Here is a 27,748-nt window from a genome sequence, read left to right as displayed (position 1 = left end):
ACCAAAACTCTGAGCCAAGTTTCAAGGTTTAATATTCTTATAAAAATCTCCAATTCTAAGGTAACTGTTATCCTACCATCACATGTAAACCACTTTGTGCCAAGGAAGTGTGTTCTTCCAATCTCAGTTCCTGAGAAACTCCATGCCATGTGTAAGTTACCTCTGGGAGCACCCCAGCTCACCTGCCCTTTCTTCTGCTACTCCTTGCCCAATGGAGGCCGTCTTAGCTCATTCTGTCAGGAGCCACAAAGCCTAGATCCCTGGCCCACTGCCCCTAGCCCCAGGATCCCACCTAGAGAGGGAGGGGTGCTCATGTCCGCTTTCCCCACCTCGACGCTGCTCACTTTATAACCAATGCCTATAAAATTAAGTTTGGATAAATTGGGGCAAGCCATCGCCCCTTTCTACAGGCTGGCAGGGCCCCTTAGTGTCTTGCTTGGAGAAAAGTTGCCTCAGTCTACCTTTGTTGGATTTCACGCCGGCACCCCAAGTTTGACGTTCTCACCACCTTCCTTCCTTCAGAGAAGCTCAGGAGTGGAGGAGCTGAGACAGGAGAAAAAGGAGGCAGCAGTGGGGGGTGGGGGTGGGGGTGGGAAGGATGGCCTCCAAGGTAGAGCGCTGCCCACCTGGGACCCCGTTCGATGCTAATGGAACGTCTTCCTCGGCTGGGATTCACACACACACAATGCACACACGTGCACACACCCTCGCACACACTGCAAATGGGCCTCTTCTTTAAAAATTGGTTTTAATTTTTTCCTAGAGTACAGGTTTGAATGAAAAACATTCATTCAATAAATAGTTTAGCAGCAACACCTTCCCGGTCACCTCTGCACCCAGCCCAGAGGATGCCATCTCTAAGAAGCAATCTGTGCCAGACAGTGTCCCCCCCTCAACGGCCAAGAGGCGCTATAGGCCCAGGGTGCAGGGCCCCTCATGCTTGAAGAGCCTGGAAGCAGTTCTAGGGCCCTGGAGGGTGCTGGTTTGCCCAGAGCCCCAGAGGCCACACTTGGAAGGCAATGCCATGTGGATGATAAAACCTCAAGGGTCTGCCCAAAATGTGACAGCCAGATGGTACCCCTCTTTAGCCCCTGGTGCCCCCCCCTTTTGGCAGAGCCCCCCTTCTGTGGCTCTAGCCTAGCTCCCTTGGCCTCCCCTACAAACTATCAGTGCCCCCAGAACCCTGGCGGTGGGTGTCACAGGTGAGTCCAGATCCAAGGAGAAAGACTCATTTCTGGCGCCCATGTGGCAGCCTAGGTTGAGGCTGCAGCCCCGAGGGGCCTTCTGGCTGGGGGAGCGATGATGTGCTGACCAGAAAAGGGGGAGCCCCGAGGCAGGAGAGACACTACAGAGGATCCTCATTGGCCGCTGGGCCTGGAGGTTCTGTGTGGCTCAGACGTGGCCCTTTGCAAGTTCTGAGTCTGTGGTCTGGTCTTCCCTCCCAGGGTGGGCCGGAGGATCCAGGCTTCTCTAAGTGCTTTGCCCCTTGTCCTTTAGTCTGTCTCGGCTGCTGGCTGGGTCCCCCTACTCTCCCCGCACCCGCCCGGTCCGGCCTCAGTTGCGTCCAGGCAGGACCTCTGCGGCGGCATACACGGCCCCGCCCAGCCGACAGCCCTCGGCTCCTGCGGCCTCTCCTGGCTCCTCTTCCTCTGACTCTTCCTCCTCTTCCTCCTCCTGTGCTGAGGAGCTGGAGGCGGGGCCTTTGCAGATCTTCAGGTGGCGGGTCAGGTGGTACTTGGTCAGGTAGGCCTTGGAACACTTTTCACAGATGTAATCCCGCTTTCCCTCATGGGAGTTGAGATGCTTTGTCAAGTGATTGGTCCTCAAGAAGAGCTTCTCGCACTTGGGGCACTTGAAATGCCGTTCCCTGGGGGGTACAAAGGTCAGAGCTTGACTCTGGCTGCCTGAGGGCCCTCCCATTCCAGGGCCCCGACTCTTCCCTGCCACCCCCACTCCCCTAGCCTTCCTTCCCCTTGACCCCCCCCACCCAGCAAGCCCCAAAGATCTAGTCCAATCCCCCCCCCCCCAATTACAAGAAACCAGAGGGCGGGGCCTACGCACTGCGTGTGAGTGAGCACGTGCTGCTTGAGGTCCTGCCGCCTCATGAAGAGCTTGTCACAGTAATCGCACTTCAGGTTCTTCTCCCCAGTGTGGATGACCATGTGACACTCCAGGTGAGCCTTCTGGGTGAAGGACTTGTCACACAAGGCGCACCTGTAGTTCTTCTGGCCTGTGCAGGGGCACAAGGGAAGGGCCCGTGAGCCTCCCTGCCCCCAGAGGGAGGAAGTGGCAGCCTGCCCCACCCTGGCCCCTTGCCCCGGCCCCTTACCCGTGTGTATCTTCAGGTGCGTGCGCAGGTTGCTGGGGTCACTGAAAGCCTTGCTGCAGAAGTCACACTTGTGGGGCTTCATTCCCATGTGGCCCATGAAGTGCACGTGGAGCTTGGAGGGCGAGGTGAAGGCCTGCGGGCACATGGAGCACTTCCACTTCCTCTCCTTGCTGTGGGTGGGCCCGTGGCCGCCGCCTCCGTGGCTCTGGCTCGGGAGGTGCTGCTGGATGTGGCTGCTCAGGTGGGCCTTGAACTCGGCGTAGGAGTTACACTCCTTGCCACAGGTACAGACGTGCATGTCTGGGTGCTCGGGAACCCCTGCGGGCAAAAGCACAGGGGTCAGGCCCGGTCTGGGCCCCGGAAAAAAAAACCTGAGTTCCCCAGATGCCCAGTGGGGCTGACGGACTTTTTAGAGCAAAGTCAAAATGAGGCTGACCCTGAGGAGGTCCAGACTGAGACCTGGAGTCTTAACTCCAGGGCTCCTGTGGTGCTTGACCCCACTACCCCTCCCGTGGGTCTTGAGGGTCTCCATGGCCCTCTCAGTGCCGGCCTGTGGAGCTATGGAGAGCAGCACACTGTGCTTCCACTCTGAGGAACGTGACTGTCAATGCTTGGAAATGAACCTACCAAATCCACCCCCTAGGTTCACCTGCTCCTGTAAACAGAAGACTCAGTCATGACCTTTCCTTCCACCCCAGAATCTCAGCCATTCTCAGCCCCCCACCCAGGTTGGGACAGTGAGGGTCATCCGAATTGTGAGGGGAGAAACAGGCTGCCAGGAGCCCATGTCAGCACCGCACCGAGGCTTGTTTCTGCTGCTCCCATTATTCCTACGCCGTCACTTAGGAAGGAAAGGGACCTGGGGTCAGCTTACCGATTTGCTGGGCATAATCCCGGCTGTAATAAAAAAGCAGCTCGTTCTCCGGAGGGATATCCTGGGAGGTGCAGAAGTAGATCTTCCCATCGTGAGGATAAGCCACCAGATTCTGCTCCTCCCGGTTCCTGAAACACCACATGTGTGACAGCCCGTCAAGCTCGGGGTCGGGGACCTCAAAAGCGCTGCTCTGACAGGCCCAAGAAGCCACCCCATCAGGCCCTTCTGTGACTGCTCCCCAACATTTACCCACAGAGAGGACTCCCTAGGGTGTTGGTGGACCGCTCCTGAGATCCCCAGGCCCAGACCACCCCAGCAGCATGAGGAGACCCAGCTCCCAGGAAGAGGGAGGCGGGGCCCAGAACTCTGTCCCCTCCTCCCTGAGAGGGGCATGGTGTGTATATAGTACCGGGTACAGACAAGCAGGAAGGTGGGCAACCACACATCTACGTCTATATCACCTGAGGATGGGCTGAAGACAGGGGGAGGGAAGGCTGGGGAAGAGTCCTGCCCCCCCAAGATGGGACATGGGGACCTTCCCACTGTTAGAAGGGCCGTCCCTGGAGGAGGGATCACAGCTGTTCTTTTTGACCCAGAGGGAAAAACCAAAGCAAGGGAACTGAAAAGGTATAAACTGGGAACTGGGCCCAGGAGCCTTCAAGCAGACTGAGGGCAAGGCCGGGCTGGGACTCCCTGCCAACACTCCCAAGTCCGTGACTTGGGAACACTTAGGGTTTCCCCCACTCAGGAAAACACACTCCAGGATAACTAGGGGTTTCCTTACTAACTTCAGAAAGTAGCTACATTGTTCACAGCCCAAGGGAATGCTTAGATAACGGTGAGTGTAGCCAGCCCCTCACACTCTCCCCCATTTTGTCAGCTCCCACTTCTCTAGAGCAGACACAATCCCTCACTGAGGGATCCCAGCAACATCCTCGCCTCCCAGGGCATCTGGGCCAGGCTGCCAGGAACGATTCTGTCCAGCTGCCTCCCCAAGGGAATGCTTAGATAACGGTGAGTGTAGCCAGCCCCTCACACTCTCCCCCATTTTGTCAGCTCCCACTTCTCTAGAGCAGACACAATCCCTCACTGAGGGATCCCAGAAACATCCTTGCCTCCCGCCTCCCAGGGCATCTGGGCCGGGCTGCCAGGAACGATTCTGTCCAGCTGCCTCCTTGCTGAAACTAGGGGTGACTGGGTCTCCACAAGGAAGACAAAACCAGGGGGATCCGTTTGGGACGGTTCTGGTTTTCTAGCCACTGTTACTCCAGCCAGCTGAAGCCCATCAAGCAATTAAAACTCCTTAATTGCCAGGAGAGGAGCTTGAGCATTCCCACCTGAAGGCTGGCCTACCTACCCAGTGGGCCAGTCTTGCCTCTGAGAGCCATGTGATAACCCATCTGGCCAATCAGAGGGAAGACACCCTTGGCTTTCAAAGGCCCTGTGGGTCTTACTCAGGGTCTGGGGTCATCCAGAAAGGCCACTGACCAGTTGATGGGTTACTGCTGGATCCTACTCCCATCCTGGCTTTTGGCTGAGGGACCAGTTTACTTACAGTCCACGTGTTACTGTGAGTAAAATGTTCTGTTGCCCTGGAGAAAACTGGGCTTCAGCATCATTTTTACTTATTATTGTTTTGGGGACTTAAGGGGAATTTTAGGGTGAAGGCCGGATCCCCCAGGTCTCTTAAATAAACAATCTCTCACTTCTTTGGGCCCTTGTGGACACTTTCCACCTCTGAGGAGGTGGTTTTTCTTCTAGGAAACTGTGGCTGTGACCTGACTCTCCCCTGAAACCTAAGATCTCTGGGCAAGGAGGTAAGGACCATCTTGGGGATATTTTTGTATTAAAAAATGCAATTCCGTGTATATGTTTGAAATAATTGGCAATAAAAAGCCAGTTAAATTCCCTGGGCTTAAAGGGAATTATTTCCTTCAAAGATCTCTCCAAGTAGAACTGAGAGAGAATCAGGGGGCTGATTTGGGTGTGCACCAATTTTCAGCATTCTTCCAAGCTTATGCAAGTGAGAACCCCATATTTCTACCAGAAAAGTGGGAACTACTTTGCTTCTATAGTGATCAAGATTTTTTTGAGAACTGAGAAGTTCCTGATGTTTCTAGCCAGAGAATCTCAAAGTATCCTAGTAATAGATTTGTTTTTTTTTTGTTTGTTTGTTTTTAATTTGGGGAACTGGGAGGACCTATGGAACTATTCCTATCTGGCCTCCCAATAGAGCTCCTAGGGGAATGGAGCAAATTGGTTTATATCCCATTAATGGCCTAGAGGTTATGGCAGACCACTTTTTCTTTTGTTCGGGCTGTAGTTTCATTAATGTTACTGAGTGACAATGCCTCTTTAATTCACTTGGAGACTCCTCTATTAGTTTTTAAACCATTTCCTCAAAGGATGGAACCCACTGGCATCTGCACGTATGCTGGGCAACCATGGCACTAGGAAAGCAGTGGTGGAAAACATAAGTCAGTGGGGAAATCCTGTTTCCCCTTAGAAGAGACACAGGATTTGTCTTTGTATCAAATGTGGGAACAGGTTTTTCCTTAGCTATTAACTGACTGCTAATTTTGGTGCTAAAAAATTGGGGGATGGGATTTAGGCAGGGGAGATACCTAAATAGTCAGGAATGGAGTCCTGCTAGGGACTCCCAAGTTCCCATTAAAGTTGTAAACCAGATTCATAAACTGAGCACTAGACATGTGACTAGGCCATTCACCTAAACCATATGGCCTGTGGGGAGGGATTGCTAAAATACAACTGGAACCTTACAAGGGCACTGTTGGAAAACATCTCTGTTGGCCACCAAAAAGCTGAGCTGGAAAATGAACCAGTAAAAAAACAACTCCACCTTTTAAATTCCTCCAAGTAAAAGCTGTAACTAACCAAGCAATAATTCAATAGAATTTAGTTGTTACACAGCTAAACTAATGGAAAAAGTCACCTGAGCAGAAATGTCCTAAATCATTGAGGAAGTAAATTTAGTAAGCCATTAGTTTGGATTAAACTCTGTGCTAAAGGAAAAATTTAATTCTGCAGATAGTCTGGGATATTATTGAAATATAGAGATTTTAGGAATATAGCAAGTTAAGTTTTAAAAAAAAAAAATCAAAGTTAAGAGGTTTAAGGAAGGTTTCTGGCCTCCATGACATAAGGAGGGATAGAGGAAGGAAAAGCTATTTCCTGTGACCTCCAACCTGTCTCTCACAGTCTGGCAAAGTAATCAGGTGGGGACGAGATCTTGGCCAGACTTTGAGTGATTTCAAAAGAGAGAAAAATGTTATAGAGCTGGGAGTGCCACCTTGTGTTTAATGATTACACTGAGTTCTCAATCTTGAAGGTTGCCAGATATTGAGTTTTTAAATCTTGTCATCAGTAGTTACAAAACCTAGATTTGGTTGACCTATGTCCTGAAATTAAATTAGTTTGTGGTCTAAATGTGTTTTCCTATTAGGATCGTTGTGGTAGATCTGAACTCAAAAGAAGCCTAATACTTTTAAATCTTTGGCAGTAGATTAGGTGGCAAACAAAAATAAATACATGAAGATTCAACTTGATACCATTTGCAAAAACAGATCCAGATGTGATTGACTCTATTCTAATTTCATTTTAAAAGGAATTTGGTCTTCTTGGTAGGAAAATGGTGATAAATCAGAATTTACCATTTGGCATTAAAACAAAATATGAAAAAAGGTCTGAGCCAGGAAAACCTGAGTTACTGAAGAAATCTGACAGCTATTAAAATAAACTATTACTTCAGTTTATTAATCTATACTGCCTAACAAATTTGATGATTCATCATTTTAGAAAGCTTGTTAGAAAAGGGAAAGGTCTTCTGTGAAGTTGTTAATCAAAGTTCTTAAAGTAACCCCATCTGTGGAAAAGCAGAGCCTTAAGATCTTACCAACTCTGTTAACAATTTAAAGTACAGAATTTTAACTTTAGTTAAAAACTAGAGATTACAAAAAGAGATTCAATTCATATGCCTACTCATTATACTATACTGCCCTAAACATTATGAAAACTTAAGTTCTTAGGCTACAATACATGAAATTAGGTGGTCAGCCCATTTACCTTTCAGGATTTTTTATAAGAAATTGTTGTAAGTAGTTAGCAGGGGTCTCCCCTGGCAATACAACAAGCACTATGTAAAATGTTGGTTACTGTGATTCTTGGGGTTCTATGTTGTGGCTTATATAATGCCCTGAATGTTTCCTGATATCAAGCAAAGTAAGAATAACTGTATTAACTCTATAAAAATTCTCAAGGATTTTGGCCTGAGGGTGGAAAAAAGTCACATCCCAAAAGAGTTTGGCCTGACTCTTTAGAGCCTTTTTCTTGGGCCAGAAAAGTTCTATTTTGCTATTAGCCTTCTACTTAGAATGATAAAGCAAGAAATTTTTAATAACAATGACTTTTAATGTTTAACCTGGCTTATTTTGAGCTAACCTAATAATTACAAATCTAAACCAACAGAACTTTCTATTGTGAATGCTGGTTATGGCAACAGTTTTAGAAAAAGTGTTTTCAAGAGATGGAACCAAGCTGGTGGAGAAGAAGCAGTGACTCCCCTAAGCCCTCCCCCAACCGCTCTTAACACCTTTCCATAAGGCCATGAAACAATTCCTGGAGTAGCAGAACCCCACAGAAGGACAGGGTGAAATAATATTCCAGCAAATGACAACTTAGACCAGCAGGAAAGGGCTGTGGCATTTGAGTGAGGAAGAAGCACAGTCCAATGCGGACTGCACCAGCACAGACCCAGGCGCAGCAGCCCTGCAGCAGGCCTTGGGAGCCACTGAAGCAGCAGCTTCCAGAGCTCTCAGCCATAGACAGTAAGGGGTCAGAAGATCAAAAGGGTCTCTTTGCTAGTGCTGAAGCAAAACTGTTTCACTGCCCATAATGGATCTGGGTTACAATTCTAGGTGTTAGTCCCAGGGCAAGGAGGAGCACCAGCATGTCAGAGCTTATGGCCACAGTGGATTGGGGTCCTTCTCACAATTCCAGGGCAGAAAAAAGTACTTGTGATCACTCAAGAGATCAGAGCCCAAGTCAGGAAGGGTAGTAAACACACTTGGCATACCACCTTGGAAGAACTAAAAACTTACAAGTCCCTAGAAGTATCTCTGAAAACAGCTGCACAAAACTCCTGAAGCTTAGGACAGGGCACTCTTTACCCTAGAAGCAGAGCCTTACTTTAATAAAGAATTAAAAATCAAATAATAGGCTGGGGAAATGAACAAACAGAAAAAAAAAATTCTGACCACAGAAAGGTGCTATGGTGACAAGAAAGATCAAAACATCATCTCAGAAGAAAACAAAGTCAAAGTTCCAAACATCCAAAGCTTCCAAGAAAAGTATGAATTGATCACAGGCTATGGAAGAGCTCAAAAAAGATTTCTGAAAATCAAGAAAGACAGAAGAAAAACTGGGAAGAGAAATGAGTGATCTAAGAAAATCATGAAAAAACAAGTCTCGGTAAAGGAGACACAAAATACTGAAGAAAATAACACCTTAAAAAACAAGGCAAATGTTGACATACAAAAAGCCAATGAGAATGCCTTGAAAAACTGAACTGGCCAAATTGGGGGGGGGGGGGGAAAGAGGTACAAAGATTCACTAAAGAAAAGACTCTCTAAAAAAGTAGAATTGGTCAAATAGGGAAAAAAAGGTATAGAAGTGGACTGAAGGGAAAAAAAAAATCCTAATGAATGTAAACTGTTTGCATTTTTGTTCTTCTGCCCGGGTTATTTATACCTTCTAAATCCAATTCTCCCTGAGCAACAAGAGAACTGTTTGATTCTGCACACATATATTGTATCCAAGATCTACTGTAACCTATTTAACATGAACAGGACTGCTTGCCATCTGGGGGAGAGGGTGGAGGAAGGGAGGGGAAAAATCGGAACAGAAGTGAGTACAAGGGATAATGTTGTAAAAAATTACCCTGGCATGGGTTCTGTCAATAAAAAGTTATTTAAAAAAATAAAAAAAAAGAAAAGAGGAAAAAAAAATCCTTAATTGTAATTTAAAATTACACATTCTAAAAATGGAAGCTAAGGGCTTTATAAGAAATCAAGAAACAATAAAATAAACCCAAAAGAATGGAGGAAAAAAAAAAAAAACAAGAATGTGAGATCTCACTAGAAAAACAACTGACCTGGAAAATAGATCCAGAAGAGAACTTAAAAATTAATGGGCTACCTGAAAGCCAAGATAAAAAAGAACCTAGACATCATCTTTCAAGAAATTATCAAAGAAAACTTCCCTGACCTTCTAGAACTAGAAGGTAAGATATAAATGGAAAGAACCCAGTGATTACCTCCTGAGATTCCCAAAATGAAATCCCAGAAATACTATAACCAAATTCTAGACCTTTCAGGTCAAGGAAAAAATGTTGCAAGCAGCCAAAAAGAAACAATTCAAGTATCATGGAAACACAGTCGAGATAATATAAGATTTAGTGGCTTCTACATCAAAGGATTGGAGATTTTGGAATATGATCTTCCAGAAAGCAAAGAATTTAAGATCAAGAATCACTTGCCCAGAAAAACAGTATAATCCTTCAAAGGAAAAAATATACATATTAAATGACATAGAGGACTTTCAATCCTTCCTAATGAAAAGACCAGAGCTGAATAGAAAATCTGACTTTCAAATACAACAAACACTACAGAGAATTACAAAAGGGTAAACCAGAAAGGAGAAATCATAAGGGACTTAATAAGGTTAAACTATTTATATTATGACATGGGAAGACACCACTTGTAACTCATTTAAAAAGTTCTCTTTATTGGGGCAGCTTGAAATAATACAGAGGGTATAGGTGTGAGCTGAATATGAAGAGAAAGTATCTTTAAAAAAAATTAAGGGGTTAGAAAGAAAACTGGGGAAAAAGAGAAAGGAAGTAGGATGGAATAAACTCACATTAAAAAAAAAATGCAAGAAAAAGCTTTCATAGTATAGAAGGGGAGATGAAGGGGAAGTGAGTGAACCTTATTCTCATCAGAATTGGCTCAAAGAGGGAATAACAAACACTCAGTTGGATATAGAAATCTATGTGATAAGAGGTTAGGGAGGAGAAGTGCCAGTGATAGAGAAAGTAGATTGACAGAGAAAGTAGTCAGAAGCAAAACACTTTTGGGGAGCACTAGGTAAAAGAGAGAACAGAATAAATAGGATGAGGGGGAAAACAGGATGGAAGGAAATACATTTAGTAATCATAACCGAAAAAACCTTTTGAAGAAAATTCTCTATATATTTGAGGCCTTTATCAGAAAAATTAGGTTAAATTTATAAAAAATAGCCAATTAATGAATGATCATGAGAAAGGAACAGTTTTTTGATAAAAGTAATCAAAGCTACCTATAGTTATGAGTTATTCTAAATCTATTGATTAGAAGAATGCAAATTAAAACAATTCTGCAGAATACTTCATACCAATAAGATTAGGACAGAAAATAATAATGACAAATGTTGGAAGGGATGTGGGGAAAAATGAGATTAATGCACAGTTGGTAGAAGAGTGAATAGAAAACTATACTCTAAAGACTATGAAACTGTATATAACCTTTGACTGAAGAGTGCTAAAGAGATAAAGAGATAGGTCTGTTTCTAAAAAGAGATAAACAAAGGGGAAAAGACCTGTACATACAGAAATATTTATAGTAACTTTTCTGGTGGCAAGAAATTGGAAAAGGGGGAAAGGGGAGAATTCCCCATCAAATGGGAAATGACTGAACAAATTGTTCTCTGTGATGGAATACTACTATGTTATAAAAAATGAAGAGGATGTTCTCAGAAAAACCAGGAAAGACTTCCATGAACTGATAGAAAATGAAATGTACTATGTACAAAGTAATAACAATATTGTAAGGTGATCAGCTGTGAATGACATTCTCAGCAATACAATGATCTTCTACTGCTGAAGGACTTAGGATGAAAAATGCTATTCATTGTCAAAGAACTGATGGTGTCTAAACACTTATTAAAGCATATTTTTTTAAAATTTGCTTGATTTTTCTTGATATTTTTGGTCTGTTTTCTTCCACAACATTACTAATATATTAGAAAATATGTTTTGCATGACTATACACGTAAGATCTATATCGAATTGTTTGCCTTTTCAATGAGGGGGTGGGGAGGGAGAAAATTTGGAACTCAAAGTTCTAAAAAATGTTAAAATTTGTTTTGTATATGTAACTAGAGAAAAATAAAATACTAAGAATTAAATGATTTTTAAAAAGTCTGTTAGAGATTGGGGGGGGAATTTAATTAAAATTAATAAAAAGTGGTTTCACTTACAATCTGTACACTCTTGGGTTGTAAACTCGGTTGCTATTAACTATTTCGTTAGAATTTAATAATGATTTCAAAGATATGTTCATTTTATAAGATGTTTGAACCTAGATATTTAGGCACAGTGATCAGTTTATTTTAGTTTGATATTATGGTATAAGGTTCTATGAGGCCAAAACTTGAAAGCTTCAAAATTCAGAGGTTTAGAAACCTTCACATACAACTAGTCTGGGAAAGTTTACACATCAGCTCATATTAAGAAAATAAGTTCTACCTACATTTAAAGCCACATCTTAACTTGGTAGCAAAATTTCATCTTCTGGAGTTGTGAACAGTAACCATCCCCAGAACTTAAACATGAGTCCTGACCAACAACGGCCCAAACTGGCCTTATCGAGTCTTTCATCTTAGAAGAGAAGAAAAATGGCCCCAGGCGTTATGACCTGGTCCTTGACTTCCTCCATCTGGTGACTTACTGCTCTGCCTGGAATGACTGCTGCTGCCTCAAGGCTCCCCCCCCACCCCCCAACTTGGAAACTTTAGAATATGGTTATGAAGAAAAGGAGATCACCTCTTCTATGACTGATAGGCTTTTAAAAAGTTTATATTATAGTAGCAGTAAAAAGGATGATTTGGGATTATGAAACCAATTAGAATTATACCTGTAATTGTATATATTGGAGTTATGTTGTTGTACCAAGACAAATAGCAAGTGAGACTTGGTAAATTTTAAGTGGAGTTTATTTTGCCGGTGGCTGCAAGAAGAATAGCAACAGCCAAATCAAGGAGCCCCGAACAACAGGAGGTAAGGGTTTATAAAGGTTAAACCACAAACTAGAGGATCATTAATTATGCAAGCAAGAAGGTACAGAAGCCAAAAAGCCAGCAGTTTCAAGGGATGCTTATTCTAAACAAGGAGTGAGGAAATCCCATGAGGATCAGGTTGTCCTGAACCCAAGATACAGATGGAGGAATGTGCTCATTAAAGGAGACATCAGCAGTTTGTATTCTGGTGATGAGAAGGGAGGGAGATGGGGGTCCCAGCTCAATAATATCCTAAATCCACCTAGTCTTAACAGATTCCAGGCATTATATTTATTTACGTGTGTGTGTATTATATACACACACATGTATATATATATATATATTTTTCATACACACACACACATATATATATATGTGTGTGTATGAAAAATAAACTTTATTCTCAAAAAGATAAGTGTTACAACAACTAAATCCAGCCCCAAGCTATGATTAATGAAACTTGCTATTGAAAGTTAAGGCTGACAGGACTGATACTGGTTTTATTCTGAGTCTGATTCCAGGTAGGATTGCTGGGAAAGTCTAGCCAATGGCCCATAATACTAGCAGCCAACAGGAATGACTAATCTCTGAACTGCTCCAGGTGGATTTCTGCCTCAGGGAAGAGTTGGGAGATGGACTTTTGGCACGAGCTGAGGCAGGACTCTCCTGACTTACTACCCTATGATTCTCCCTTTCAGAAGAACATTTCCCCCTCTGGCTAAATGTGACTCTGGCTGTTCCATTCTGTTAATACAAGCAACAGCCTCTATGAATTCTGCTTAGAACTGACATTGAGTTAGGGGGAGCATATATTATAGCTATGTCCTTTTTTCATTTTATGACAAATGTCCATTACCATGGCAAGAGGACAACAGAAGAGAAGAACACAATATTAAATCTTTAATACTAGAACATATCTAAGTTACTATGATAAGATGGAGGTATGTAAGATCTACGTTATTTAACCTGAAGCTGTCCTTTCCACAACTTAAACAACTAGGTAAAGAAGTACTTGGGTTTCCCATGTGACTACTAATGGTTCCATGTCCAGGTATAAAGATAAGTCTTTGGCACGAACTTGTATTTGGGCCGTGCTTGGAAATGCAAGCAAACTATACAAGCCTTACCTTAAAGGTGGCCTTATGCATAGAGAGGATTCAAGAGCAATGGTCAGTGTGGGTGAGATACCTATTTTCCTTTGAACATGGTTAATAACTGAACATGTTTTACTATAGACAACTAGTATGATACGATCTAGAATTAATTACTTGATCTAGTGTAAATATATGTTTCCTTCCTAAGTCTTCTGTTACAATGGGAGTAAAATAAGTAGCTCTTAGGTAAATTCATTTGTGTGGCCATTAAACTTAGGCACTGAGGGGATCTACTTACAAAGAGTCGGGTTACCTATGTGCTCATCATGTATAGGACTAGATCCTTAGCAGCACTTCATCCTCCTAAGGGAGGGAATAGCTGAAGCTAAAAAAAAATTTTTTTGAGAAAGCAACAAGATCGGATGATTCTATATTTCAAATGTGAATGATTTTAATGGGATCCCAACACCTTGAGCATAGTCTAATAAGTAGTTCTAAAAATTGGGTTCAGATTTTTATACATGCAACTTTAAGGGGATCAAATATGATTATCAATTGTTATTTGTGTTTCCTAAATATATCAACATCACAGTTTGCTAACTCTCTTCACAGGGCAGTCATAGCTAATAACACTGAAGCTTTTCTGTCTATGGAGCTTGAATCTGGGCTCAAGAATGAAACAGATGAATGCCAGCCCCAAAAGATTAACTGATAGTGGAGTCAATGCCAAGTTAAAAAGCTCTAACCTCAGCTTACATGTCTACTTTAGTGAACGTCACATCTTTAAGCAGCTTGGGCTGAGCCCCTCCCAAGTGGGACCCCGGCTTCTGCTTACCAGCAAACAGAGCAATGGCATGGGCCAGGCCCCTCTCCAGGGAACTATTCTGTCCTTCTGCCTTGTTGCTGAAAGGTGGGGTGACTTGGTCTCCACAAGGAAGACAAAATTGGGGGGGTCCCCCATTTGGGATGATTCTGATTTTCTAGCCAAGGTAACTATGGCCAGTCCCTTAATTGCAGAGAGGAGCATAAGCATCTCCCAAAGGGGCAGGTCTTACCTTTGCCAGGGAAGGGCCAAATGATGACCCTTCTGGCCAATCAGAAGGAAGACCCCCTTGGGTCGGCCTCACTTAGGGTCTTGGCTCATCCAGAGAGGCCACTGACCCAGCTTATGGGATGCCATTGGCCTAAAAATTAAATGCCCAGACTCACATCCTGGCTTTTGGCTGAGGGGCCAGAGGATCATTTTACTAATAATATATGTATTACTATTTATAAAATGGGATCTTGACCTTGAGAAAAATGCCTCAGCATTATTTTTACTTGTTACACATCTTGTGGTCAGTTTTAAAAACTTTTAAAATAGCCCTTTTGTCTGGAAGTATGCATGAACCTGGAATTTTCTATGTATTTCCCCTAAAACTACCATTCAAGTAAAACGCAATAGTGGAAGAGAAGAAAAAACCTGCATCTGGAGTCAGGAGGAAAGGGCTTGTCACCTCCCCCCAAATTCTCTGCCCCCTCATCTAAGGAATAGGAGTGAGAACCTGTAGACCTCAGTGTGTTATGGCAAGGAAAGAGCCTTCAGGCCTGCCCAGAGGAAGCACCTCGGCGGCCCCAGTGCTCCTCACCCCAAGATGTCTCACCTGGCTTTGCGCACAAACATCATCCAGTTACATTCGTTTTCGTCTGTTGTAATGATACAGAATTCGAGGACACCGTTGTGGTATATCTGCCAGTAGAACACCAAAAAAAAAAGTGAGAAATGGTTATGGGTAGGAAGGATCATCACTGACCAGGGCTGCTCAAGGACACCTGGTAACTTCAGCTGCATCTCAAGCACAGCCAAAACACTAGGATGCAAACCCCCAGTGCCTGCTGTCCAGCTGGTCTCTGTGGGGCACACAAAGCCCTGACATCGGGCCCAAGCCTGGAAGCTTCACCAGGACATGCCTGGCCCATGGTCTGAATGGAGGAGCAAACCCTAGGCACTGACTTGGCTGCCTCATCAGAACTTTGGAGCTTTCAGATCTTCCCATCAGATAATATCATGAGTTAGGAAGAGGGAAGAGCCTCAGATCCCAATTTTAATTGTCTACAAATCAACATAACTGGGAGGAATTCCCTGGTGAAACATATTTGGCTGCAACAATAAAGACTCCAAGCAGTGGGGCCCTGGGACTGTACAGGGACAAACGCAGGCTGAGCTTTTCCACCCCATCTGGCTGGTGTCAAAGTCGAGGGGGACTCGCCACATCCCTGAGGAGCACAGCCCCAGCTCCAGCCTGGCTCAGCTCCCCAGAAGCGCTGTGTCCCACTGACCTGCACATGTACACACACATTCCTGGGGCTGATACTGGGAGCCAAGGGAGAGGAGCCCTACCTGTGAACATGTTTCCATCAGCAGACCCTTTCACACAGGGAATCCTTTGCCACGCCCATCAACTCTCCCTTCCATAAGGTTACAGAGACCCATGAGGGACAGTGATGAAACGAAGATCCAAGAATGCTTCTCCCCAAACACTTCTCCTGTTTTCATTACTTGGCTACCACTACCCACTTGAACTAGCGCTAGAGCTAGGACTCACAGACAACAATCTCAGTGTCAGGGGGTGGGAAGGAGGCAGGAGATGGGGGGGAAATCTCACGGCAGGGTTTGTAACAGGGCCAGGAGGGCCACGAGAAAAGGCAAATGAGCAACCCTGTTTGATTCAGAAACTTACTTGTCTGTAAAAGTCTGTTCAGGCTCTGCTGACTCCAAAACAAGGTCATGGTGGGAAATAGTATTTATCAATATGACCTTTTTATTTCCCCATAAACATCACAATCTCCTTTTTTGGATGACTGCCTATATTCAGACCAATATAGTCCCTGAAATCAAATACGCCCCACAGAGGGGCTGCTAGAATCATTCACTTTCAGAATCTCTTTGCCTGGGTTTCACTCTGCAACACTTACTTGGTAGCCAGGGCTCCAGCAGCAAAGAGAATACAAGAAGCAATCTAATATTTTACATAAAAGAACTGTATAAATGTAAACATTTTGGCTACTTCTCTTTCCTTCTACCTTTAATACAAGGCTTAAAAAATTCCTTTTAAAAAAATAAATTTTAACTTTTATGGATGATATCTTGTGATTATATCACTTTCCTTTCCAAGTAGTTTTCCTTTTCCCTACTCATCAAGGCATGAAATGTAATCAAAAAATGAAGGGGGACTTGGATTAAAGAAAGCAGTTCAATTACACTAAACAAGAAATCAGCTGAGCCTGACTGCAGATGTAATGCTCAAAGGCACAGTCCCCTATCTCTTCTAGATAGGATTGTTGCTGTCTGATTCTTCAATCCTCAGTTTTGTCTGACTCTCCCTGACCCCATTTGGGATTTTCCAGGCAAAGATACTGGGGGATTTTGTCATTTCCTTCTCCGCTTATTTTACAGATGACGAAAGTGAGGCAGACATGGTAAAGGGACGTATCCAGGGCCACAGAGTTAGGAAGGATTGCGACCAGATTTGAACATGAGAAAGCATCTTCCTGCCTCCAGGCCTGGTGCTCTATCCACTGTTCTATATAGTTGCCCTTCAAAGAAGGGATGTAAGTGCAAATAATTGAATTTTTAAAAGCAATAGAAAACTCCCCCACACACCAACACCAACCTTCCAGATATGATTAGCTGCCTTGTCTGTCCAATCTGCTACTTCCATAGAGTGACTCTGCTGGCCAATCAGGGGCCCAAAGCAAGTCCGAACAGGAATGGTTTCTCCAGTCCACACACCTAAGCAGCAAAAGAATCCAACAATCAAAGGGACTGAAGCCAGTTCCAGAGGTTCAGGGAAAGAAGGGCAGGGCACATGTACCGAGTCCCATTGGCAGGGAACTTTGGAGCCTCCTCCCCCGCACCTGCCAGGTGCCTGGACCTAACTGTTAGCCCCTCTTAACAAATAGTGATGATGTAGGGTAAGAGATCGGGTTCATCCTTGACTTCTCTTCTGGCAGTCGGGAAGCTTGTCTATTCTTCAAAACCTGCTGTTCTGGAGCTAACATTCAGAAAAGAATCTAAGGATGTCATGCTATAAATGCTTCTGCTCCAAAAATAAAAGGAAACTTTCAACACCTTGGGTGGATAATTTAGATCTATATGCGGTTTTCCAGATAGTTTAGCAGGTTTGGGGAGAACTTGAGAAGGGGACAAATCTTCTTTTACTCCCTAGTTTAAGTGAAACTTGGGGAAATGTATTCTAGCCAGCCATTCTCTTCTGTGACACTTCAGTCACTGCCCAAACACTCCTCTGACAAAACACTCCAGATGTTATTTCCATGTTGCCATAGAGAAGGCTAAGCCTGAAGGATAAACTTGCCCCTGACCTGTCCATGGGGAATCAAGAAGACCCAGCTGGACCAGAGTTGTCTTCTACCAACTTATGAGATGGTTCTGAGCAAGGGAGTTTTCTCTCAATGACTTAAATCTGAGTTACACTTAACAGCTCTTGCCACCATCCCTAAATCCCATAAATGTTGCTCCTGGCCAACTGTGATCTCCCTGAAGCACCTGTCCTTACAACTAGCAGCAGGGAGGGGGGGAGCAGGCAGGTTTGTGGCTCTTACCCACATCTGCCACCAGGAGAGACTGGCGGAGGACCAGCTGCTTTGGCAGAGACAGCCTGGCTCGGCTCTCGATTGGGCTGTCTGGAACAAAAGTCACCGGTCCGTGGTCAGGGCAATCTGAGGGGTAGGCTCGGTCACAGAGTGTGCACCCTGGAGATGAGAAGATGAGACAATTTTAATGAGGCCCGAATGGATCCCGGAACTCGGCAGGATTTTCTTTAAGCGTCACTTTCATAAAATCTGAGCTGAGTACAAAAATTACCTGATTGAATATATGAATTGAGATCATCCTTTATTCATCAACAACCTCCCCCTAGTCCCTTCAGTGCCTCCCTCCTGTGCACCATATTAAATATAAGCTGCTCTATGACATCACTCGAGGTTCTCCGCTGCCTGACTATACTTACTTCATTTATGGGTGTTTGAGTCAAACTGAATTATGTCACCCCCATTATCAGTCTTCCTTCTCCATTTTGCGATGGACTCCCTAACATGTCTCTCATTCTCACCACTGCTCCCTCCAATCCTCTACTTGGGCGCCTCTCCTGCACAGCAGCTTTCCTCATCCTGACCCTGCTCACTCTCCTTGAATGGACACATCCTCTGGACCTTGAGGATCACGGTATTCCTTGAAGTGGGGTAGTTCTGTACACCTTGAGGCCAGGGAGGGGGCCTGACGTCACTGCCCCACCAGGACCTCCTAAAAAGCTTTACCTCTGGAAGATATGCTGGAAGTAGCTCTGGGAGGTTCCCCATAACCCTGTTCAACCCAGCATGACTCAGTTCTCCAGAGTTACATTTATCCTTTCTTCACTATCAACAAAGAAGGAACCAGATTTTGATGATGAATCTGAGGTTAAAACTCTGCAACCCAATGGTTCAGATGATGCTAATACTAATCATCATGGCCACCATTTTCTATAGGGATTTACAGTTTGCAAAGTACTTATAGCCAGGTCCCATTAGTGAGGTGGCAAGTATCACTACCTGAACTCATAAATATAAAACATGGTTCTTGGTTTCAGTCCAAAGGAAATAGGTGGTTTCAAGTAAAGCAACTACTCCCGGGGACTCATTCACACTCATCAGGACCAAACTGTAAATAATAAGACACCTCTTTATAATAATACAAAGCTCTTTTATAAGCATTACCCCTGAAAGGTAGATACTAAGATAATCCCCATGTTAGAGAAGAGACTACTGAGGCATAGATCAATTAAGTTGCCTAGGACCAGAAAGCCTGAGTGTCAAGGGCAGCAACTGAACTTGAGTCTTCCTAATTTCAGTCTCAGAAGACCCAAGTTCAAATCCAGCTTCAAATACCATTTTCCCTCTGCCTGCCTCCAGTTAAAATGGAGATTTATATCAGACCCTACTTCCCAGGATTGTTTTAAGAAGCCACTGAGATAATAACTGAGGGGCTGAGCATGTGCCAGGCTCTCTCCCTCCCTTCACTCCTATCCACTCTAGAACCTGGTCTAGCTAATGGCAGGCAGGGCTTCTCAAAGTGAATGCTTTTGCTTTGCCTAGGGTCCTTTTAGGCTTCTCCTCTTTACATTTGTTATAATTCAGCTGTTTCTCCCTAGAATTATTAATGAGGACTTGGAATCAGGTAATCCCGAGTTCAAGTTCTATTTCAGATCCTCACTAGAGGAGTGACCCTGCCCCTCTGCGTGTCTTAGTTATCAAATGGGGGATCCCCCTCCCTCAGACAATGTGGTCTTGACAGTCTCTGAGGTCCCTCCCAGCAGTCTACAGTCTGAAGGGGATTCATGGCACTGAAGTCATGGGGGCCTAAAGCCTCTTCTCAAACAAGATTTGGGAACTAGAATTTAAAAACTATTTTACGGTTACTCAGAAAAGACCTGGATTTATGTCAAAAAATGGACAGTTTCTTATCTCCTCCTCCATCAAGCATGAGCTTTCATGGGCCTAGCTAAACTCCTATCTCACTTTCCAGCACCCACCTCCCCAATGCCAAGAAGCCACTAGGTTCTGCCTCAGCAGTTCTGGCATCACAATCTGGCTTTCTCTGGATCTTTCTCCTTCTCTTAATCATGACTGTGGTCTTCCCTGGCGCAGGGCCCCTGAAGAGGACGCCCTGGTCCCCTCTGAAGGCTCCTGAAGAAGAGTCTACCCTCTTGTATAAGAGACTCCACTAGCAGTGTCCTGGGGAATACATTTCTTCTCACTAAAGCGTCAAAATACAAACAACTTTGACACATTGACTCTCCTTTTTTGCCAGAGTGATATGGCTTCAGACAAAGACCATGGGCCCTGACATGAGCTTCTGGAATTTATGGCAAACAGTCCGAGGTCTTTGCTTATGTGCACAAAGGGCAGAGTGCCATTCACAACCTTAGGCAAATATTCTTAGGAGAAGTGAAACGTCTGAAATAATCTTTCAGTCATGTAAGGGGGGGGGGGGGGGGGAGCATTACTTGATCACAAAAGCCAATTTGAGCTCAAGATCACATTCCCCATCCCCCCAAGCTGAGCTGCTTGCCCAAGATGGCGAGTGTGATGTCGCCGCTCTCCCCCGCTCCCCACCGGGCCCACTCACAGATGGTGAACAAGGTCGCCATGTTCTCCTTGTTGGAATTGGAGTCTTCCATCTGCAGGGATGGCGGCACAAAGGAGAGGTTGTCCGAGGCGACGTCCACGTGGCCTGAGCCCATGGCCACCTCCTGGCTGATGGAGGACACGGCCACGGGTTCGAGGCTGAGGCCCACCTCGTGCAGGGAAACGGACTCCAGGGAGGCGAGGCTGTGTGGTAGAGAGGGCCACGCTGACAGAGTTAGTGCTCATGGCCACCGTGTGGATGGAGTCGGCGAGGGCGCCCTCAGGCATCCCCCCGACGCGGCCGGCCATGTGGTCCGTCTCCATGACCACGGGGAGCTCCAAGCCATTCCCGTGCAGAGGGATCACGCCCCCGTGCCCCACGGCCTCCGCCGCCAAGTTGTTTCCCACCGGGTCCACAGACAAAGGTTCGTGGCTCCTGGAGCCGTTTGGCATCTGGGAGTGCTCCCCAGTCACCCCCTCCATGGTCAGCTCCTCAGCCGCCATGCCGTCCGTGGAGATGGGGCTGGTCACTCTGGAGACGCTCTCCATGCTGATGGCGGTGTCCAGGGCCACGTCGTGGCCGTCCCCAGGATGGAGACCCTGCGCCCCGTGGGCACCGACCGCACGCGAATCCATGGGCACGATGCCCGGCTCCAGGCCGACGCTGCCGCCGGGCTGATAGGGGTCTAAGGCCGAGGGGTTGTTGGGGACGGCCAGGGCGGGGTTGTTGTCCACGCTGATGGAGTTCGGGTGGATGTACTGAGGAGGGGGCCTGTCGGCCAAGTAAGACAAGATGCCTGAGGGAGGAAAGAGAGCAAATGAGGGTCTGGGCGCAGCAGGTGTGCCCGGGGCACACGCCGGACTCACCAAGGACTCTGAGCTAGCAAAAAGCCGCACTGTGCTCAAGGCTTTTTTCCACGCTTGTTTCATCACATCCACACAAATGTAAACCCGAGGCTGTTCCTGGGGTCCCTTTGCTGGAGGCGAGAATTAGAGAGGAGGACGACGAATGACCCCACGCTGGGTGTCCTGACAATCCTGTGCGGGTCTGAGACCCAAGGGGTCGCCCCAAAAGGAGAGACACTCAGGGGCAGACCGGTGTCTGGCAGAGGGACCCCCACAGACCAAGTGCTTGTGAGCGGACCACCTGAAACAAGGACAGAACGTCCAGAGAGGGACATTTCCAAGTTCACAAATGGCCGGGCCTCCTTGGAAATACCCCCTGCCCCTCAGCAGGCTGGGCACTGGGCAAAACACATTCCCGACTTATACAGCCAGCCCTAGGCTGGCAGGGGGCGGGCAGGGAGGAGAAGGGCCCCAGCAAGGGGCTGCTCCCCCCCCCCCAACTGTGGTCAGGAACACGTAGGCCGGCACCTGGACACCTGAAGGTGCAGATACTCTGCCTGAAAGCAGGGGCTCTTCGGCACCGGGGTGTCCTGGACCCTTGGACAGTCAGTCTGGGGAGCCTGTAGGCCGTCCCCTTCTCATTTGTCAGTGAATAAAATAAGATTCAGAGGATCACAAAGGAAACCATTAGATTGAAATAGAGTGACTGCCATTTAAAGGCAGGGTCATGGATGGCTGCCCTGAACAAGAGGAGAGTGTTAGAGGGTGTTAGCTAAGCACAAGGCGGCCTTTCTGAAGAGGCCGGAGGACTCACCAGGTAGGATGTGCCGGAAGTAGCTGCTCTCCAGGTGCGGGTACGGCGGGGGAGGGAGAGGGTAGTTCCTCTCCGGTATCCCACACATCACCCCCCGATCACCAATGCCCATCGGGAGCATCAGAGACAAGGCAGAAGGCAGAGAGCTTAAGGAGGGACCAAGGTTGGGAATTGCAACGGGCAGTCCTGCAAAAACAGAGAAGTTCCTTTTATGTTAAAACTTCCAAATAGCTTCTCGGAAAACACTGGTGGAAACCTCGGAAACTTCTTTCCATCCAGAAAAATCCCAGTTACCTGAAGAAGAAATAACAAAAGCTACTTCTTCCTGTGTAAGAGAGGGGTGGGGACTCCTGGGACAGAACCCTGCATATGTGACCAGACCAGGTGTTTGCATTTGATGCTTTGGCACAACCATTTTTCTTCAAATAAGGCAGAGTTTGGTGTGGAGGAAAAGGGAAATGAGGGTGATACAGAGACCGGAGGCACCATTAAATATATTTTTAAAACTAGGGACAAGGGGTGGCCTGTCAGGAAGACCTTGTCCTAAAGCAGGCTTTTAGAGGCACAGAGAGCCCTCTCAGGAAGCCGGGACTAACATTACTGAACCTGCCCATGACCCAGGAGGGCCTGGGACCCGGCTGTCCTGGCTCGGAGGCCAGCTCCCCCCTCACCGAGAAGGGAGGCTCCTTTGGACACTAGTAAATAATAACTATCCCACCCAGAGCTTTCTTGGAAAAATGACTGGTTTTTATTGGAAATGGAGTGGATGCTCATCAGCTGGGGAATGACTAAATTAGTTACGGTTTATGAATGTCATGATATCATTGTTCTATCAGAAATGATCAGCAGGATGATTTCAGAGGGGCCTGGAGAGACCTACATGAACTGATGCTGAGTGAAATGAGCAGAACCAGATCATTGTACATGGCAACAAGAAGATTATACGATGATCAATTCTGAGGGACGTGGCTCTTTTCAACAGCGAGGCGATTCAGACCAGTTCCAATGATCTTACGGTGGAGAGAGTCATCTGCACCCAGACAGGGACTTTGGGGACTGAGGGTGGATCACAACTCAGCATTTTCACTTTTTTGTTGTTTGCTTGCTAATTTTTTTCCTTTTTCCTTTTTTTTCTTTTTATCTGATTTTTCTTGTACAGTGTGGTAATTGTGGAAACACCTTTAGAAGAACTACACATATTTAACATATATTGGATTATCTGCCATCTAGGGGAGTGGGGGTAGGGAGAAGTGAAGTAGAAAAATTTGGAACACAAGATTTTGCAAGGGTGAATGTTGAAAACTATCTTTACATGTATTTTGAAAACAAAAAGCCATTATTAAAAAGAAAAGAAAGGAAAGGAAAAATGCCTAGTCTTTTGTCTCTAGAATGGATCCCACAACCAATGCTACAGTGAGATCAAGTACAGGCCCAGACCCCAAGCCACCCCCTCACTTTCCTGGATTTTAATAATGGTTATACAATAACCAGTTAAGAGTCAAAATGATCCTGACAATTTTAAGACCCAATAAACTGGTTATTCAGAGATGATTCAGACGTGCATAAATGGTGAAAAGCCATACTAAATATGATTAAAAATCTTAAATTTAAACTTGATATGTTTAAGGCCTAGAAGACCATGTAACCCCAAGCCCCTCATTCCACAACAAGGAGAAGCTAAGGCCTAGGAGAGGATGTGACTTGTCCATTATCTCACAGGTGAAAAGAAGAGGATTTGAACCTGGGCCCTCTGAGAGAGTGTAGACATAATGTAGCTTGTGGTCCCTCCTTGTTTCTGTGGCTCTGCCCAATGTGGGCTTCAGGAGCAGAGCACCCCCCACCCCTAGCAGCTCAGCGGGCAACCAGCCCCCTCCTTGATTCTGCTGCTCTGCCCGACATGGACTGCACTCCCCTAAATTCTGGATAAGTTTGGCTGAGAACAAAGTTTTCAGGAGAGAGAAGGGTTTCTCCAAGGCCCTGCACACAGGAGCTCTTCTGGAGGGGGCTCCGCAGGGTGCCGTGGGCAGACAGCAGACACCTCCAGGGCATGGTCCCTCTCTTCTTCCTGTCCCAGACATCCCAGAGTGGGGCAGCCTGGCCAAGTGCTCTGCCCTAAAGAGAATTAGCCAATCTTATGGCCCTACCATGTGCCAGGGCCTGGGGAAACAGTTAAGAAGGACAAAGTCCTTTGCCCCCTCCCCCAGATTTACACCTCTTAGGGACATGGCACGCAGCAGAGAAGCTGGAGAGCAAGAACCACTTGGGAGGCAGGAAAGGCATCATGGAGGAGGTGGCCTGGGCACTGGGAGGACCAGGGTTGTCTGAGCTGAAAGGGCAAGCCTGGGAAGAGCCCTTCAAAGGTATGGGGGGGACAGGCAGGGAATGCCAAGTTTCTGGAACTGCATCTGGGAAAGGGAGACGCAGTCCAGCTCTGCAGTGCCTTAAATGCCAGGCTGGCAGGTCTGCGTTTATTCTAGTGGCCAAAGGAGCTCTTGAGGCCTTTGGAGCTGGGGAAACATGGTCAGACGTGGCCTTTGGGAAGATCTAAGGCAGCTTCATGGGGAATAAGGAAAACCCAAGTTCAAATCCAGAGTGAGGCCTAGGGAGGGGACTTCAGCCAAGTCACAGAAGCTCCCTGAGGCAGTTTCTAATAAGGAACCAGTCACACCTGCTTCCCAGGCCTGTTGGGAAGCCCAAAGAGGGTAAGGTTTGCAAAGCAAGCCCAGCTGTGCTTTGGCAGCTGGCGGAAGGGAGTGACTGATCTGGGTGAGAGCAGGGAAGGGGATGGCTGGGGTGCAAGGGGATGGAGGTGCAAATTGCTGTAGAAGTGAAAATGGCCAGAGCCGACGTCCGAATGGACAGAGGCCAGGGGAAGGAGGAAGCTCAGACTGCACAGACGTCCTCAAACATTTCTTAGAGTTCCCATGTTCTAGGACACATGCGAAAAAGAATGCAGTCATGGGACCCGAATTCAAGTCCCTGCTCAGTCACTCACTTCCAGCGAGACTTCAAGCAAGGCACTTCCCCCTTACATGGGGCCACTCTCTGCATCTGTATTTTCTAAATTGAAGACCCTACAATCACTATAATGTGTGTATGAGATTTTAAGCACCAAAATCTAAGAAGTGGGAGAACTTAGGACCATAAACTCATTATCTAAGTAGGCCAATTTTTAAAAATTGGTTTTTCTCTGTCACCAGATTTGCTCACCCAGATCCAATATGTTCCAAAGAAATTGGAAAGTCAGAGTCTGGAATTACAAAAGAGGCAGAAGGGCTGAGCAGGAGGAAGAAGTGGAAGCGGCTCTCCCCACAAAAATTACCCAAAGCCATCAGAAACAGGCTCTCGGGGAAGGACAGGAAGGGAACTCCCTCTTGAGGATGCCCTTGTCCTGGGCAGGAGGATCCCTCTCCCACTTTGCGGAAGTATTCCCATGATCCCCTGGCTATCAGGGCATAGCATGCTGGTGTGTTTGCCATCCACATCCCTTCTCACTCAAGGAAGCTGAAGGAGAACAGCCCCGTGTTAGCACAGATGACCTGCGGCCCCAGCAGGGCTTCATCACTCACCTGGGGCAGGGATGGCATTGTGAGTAGGTGAGGCGGCCAGGCCGAGGTGGCTTCCTGAGACTGGCAAGGCATTGCTCACAGAGGATGAAGCGAGCTGCTCCATCCCCACGGGACTCAGGTTCATCTCATTCATTCTAGAAAAGAACACAGCAGGTTGGCAGCTAAAGCACTGATGTTCAGGGTACGCAGCAGCAGCCCACGGCTCCAATGCCCTCAGACGTCCACCGGACAAGGGAAAAAGAGTCATCCACGGCTCTCATTTCTGAAAGTGGCCTCTGCGCTCTGCCAAACATCCAATTCTACAATTAGGTTTAAAACAAAAATAAACAACCTAACAACCAAGCCTCCTCGTTTTAAATCTTGCCCCAAGGCCTGCACCTCTGCTTTCCCCATCAAGAACAAAACCACATGACACAGGAAATCGGGAGCCTCGATGTGGCTGACAAGTTAATAGGCCTTGTCCGAGGACCAGCTCTGAGACCTGGCTTAAGCAGGGGAGGGTGCGGAATCCCAAGCTGGGCTTCCATCTCTGGACCACCATAGGAGAGGCACTTCCCCTCTTTTTCATCTGTAAAATGGGCAGTGACAGCAGCACCTGTCCTACCTGCCTGTCAGAGATATCTTAAGGCACTGTTTGACCCTTTATGTCAGGCACTAGTTTGTCCTCAGAACCGAAACTTAACTGAAAACAAAAGCACTGGCTACTTTTCTCTAACATAAAATGTTTCAAACATTTCTTTGGAAAGACCTCAGGCACTGCGGACGATCTAGCCCATCCATTCTGCCACTGGCATTAACGGTGGGGCAGCTAGGGATGAAATCACAAGACAAAGGCACCGTCACTCACTCACCAGTTCAGATCAGAACCCAAACTCTAGCTCATCCCTTATCAGCATCAGCACCAGAGACCAGGCAGCAGATACCAAGAGAGCGTTGCTAGCAGGAGGAATTCTCCAAGCCGCGGGATCCTGACTCCTTGTCTAAGTGCACACAAAACTTGGTGCCCAAGAGCGAAAGGGAGTCCCCAAAGGGGATTTAGTTCTAGAAATTTATCTCAACAAAACCTCTCTTATATAAACTTTTTTCCCCCTAACAAACTCACAGTACCTGAGGTAGTCAAAGAAAGGGATGGTATCATCACATTGTGGTAAGTGGACTATTTAAATATTCAAAGCTCAGTTAACTTCATGACATTCCCAAGTCCTAGACTTTATCCAGACATAAATATGTGACCTTAGGTGCTTAAATGTTGATCATTTCCATAGGACTTTAGATCAGCATCCCAAAAAGATCAAAGGAAAAGGACCTTTAGGTACAAAAATATTTATAGCAATTCTTTTAGTGATAGCAAAGAATTGGAAATTGAGAGGATATCCACCAACTGAGGAATAGTTCAACAAATTATAGTATATGGTTGTGATGGAGAAATATTGTGTTATAAGAAATGAAGATCAGGATGCTCTCAGGAAAACCTGTAAAAACTTATATAAATTGATGAAAAGTAAAGTGAGTGGAACCAGGAGAACATTGTACACAGTAACAACAATAATGTATGATGATCAACTATGAATGACTTAGCTATTTTCTGCAATACAATGATTCAAGAAAATTATGTAGGACTTGTGATGAAAAATCTTATCCACCTCCAGAGAAAGAACTGATGGAGTATGAATGCATTTTGAAGCATACTTTTTGTCTTTAAATTTCTTCATTATTCTTGGGGAGTGGGGTGTTTGGTCTGTGTTCTTTTTTGCAATATAGCTGATATGAAAACATTTTGCATGATTACATATGTATATCAAATTGCTTGCCTGCCTTCTCAAGAAGAGAAGGAAGGGAGGGAGAGAATTTGGAACTCAGAACGTTAAAAAAAAAAAAAAAAAAAAAAGTTAAAAATTGTTATTTACATATAAGTGAGGGAAAAAATATATTTTAAAAAAATTGTAA

At 45.9% G+C, this 27,748-nt stretch overlaps 1 protein-coding gene across 1 annotated transcript; it reads right to left on the bottom strand.

Moving 5' to 3' along the window:
• LOC100923627 (PR domain zinc finger protein 4) lies at nt 1-27,074 on the bottom strand. Its single transcript, XM_031941252.1, is given in 11 exon segments — nt 1-1,867; nt 2,062-2,230; nt 2,330-2,647; nt 3,204-3,331; nt 15,052-15,137; nt 17,062-17,180; nt 18,011-18,160; nt 20,574-20,782; nt 20,784-21,369; nt 22,233-22,418; nt 25,802-27,074. Coding segments are annotated over 11 exon segments (2,511 nt in total). The 5' UTR covers nt 26,049-27,074; the 3' UTR covers nt 1-1,554.
• Between the last annotated feature and the right edge of the window lie 674 nt (nt 27,075-27,748).

The sequence above is a fragment of the Sarcophilus harrisii genome, chromosome 5 (genome assembly GCF_902635505.1).
Source record: "Sarcophilus harrisii chromosome 5, mSarHar1.11, whole genome shotgun sequence".
In the NCBI taxonomy this organism is placed as follows: domain Eukaryota; kingdom Metazoa; phylum Chordata; class Mammalia; order Dasyuromorphia; family Dasyuridae; genus Sarcophilus; species Sarcophilus harrisii.
The sequence above is the reverse complement of the archived record's forward strand: the minus strand, read 5'-3'. Positions and strand labels throughout refer to the sequence as shown.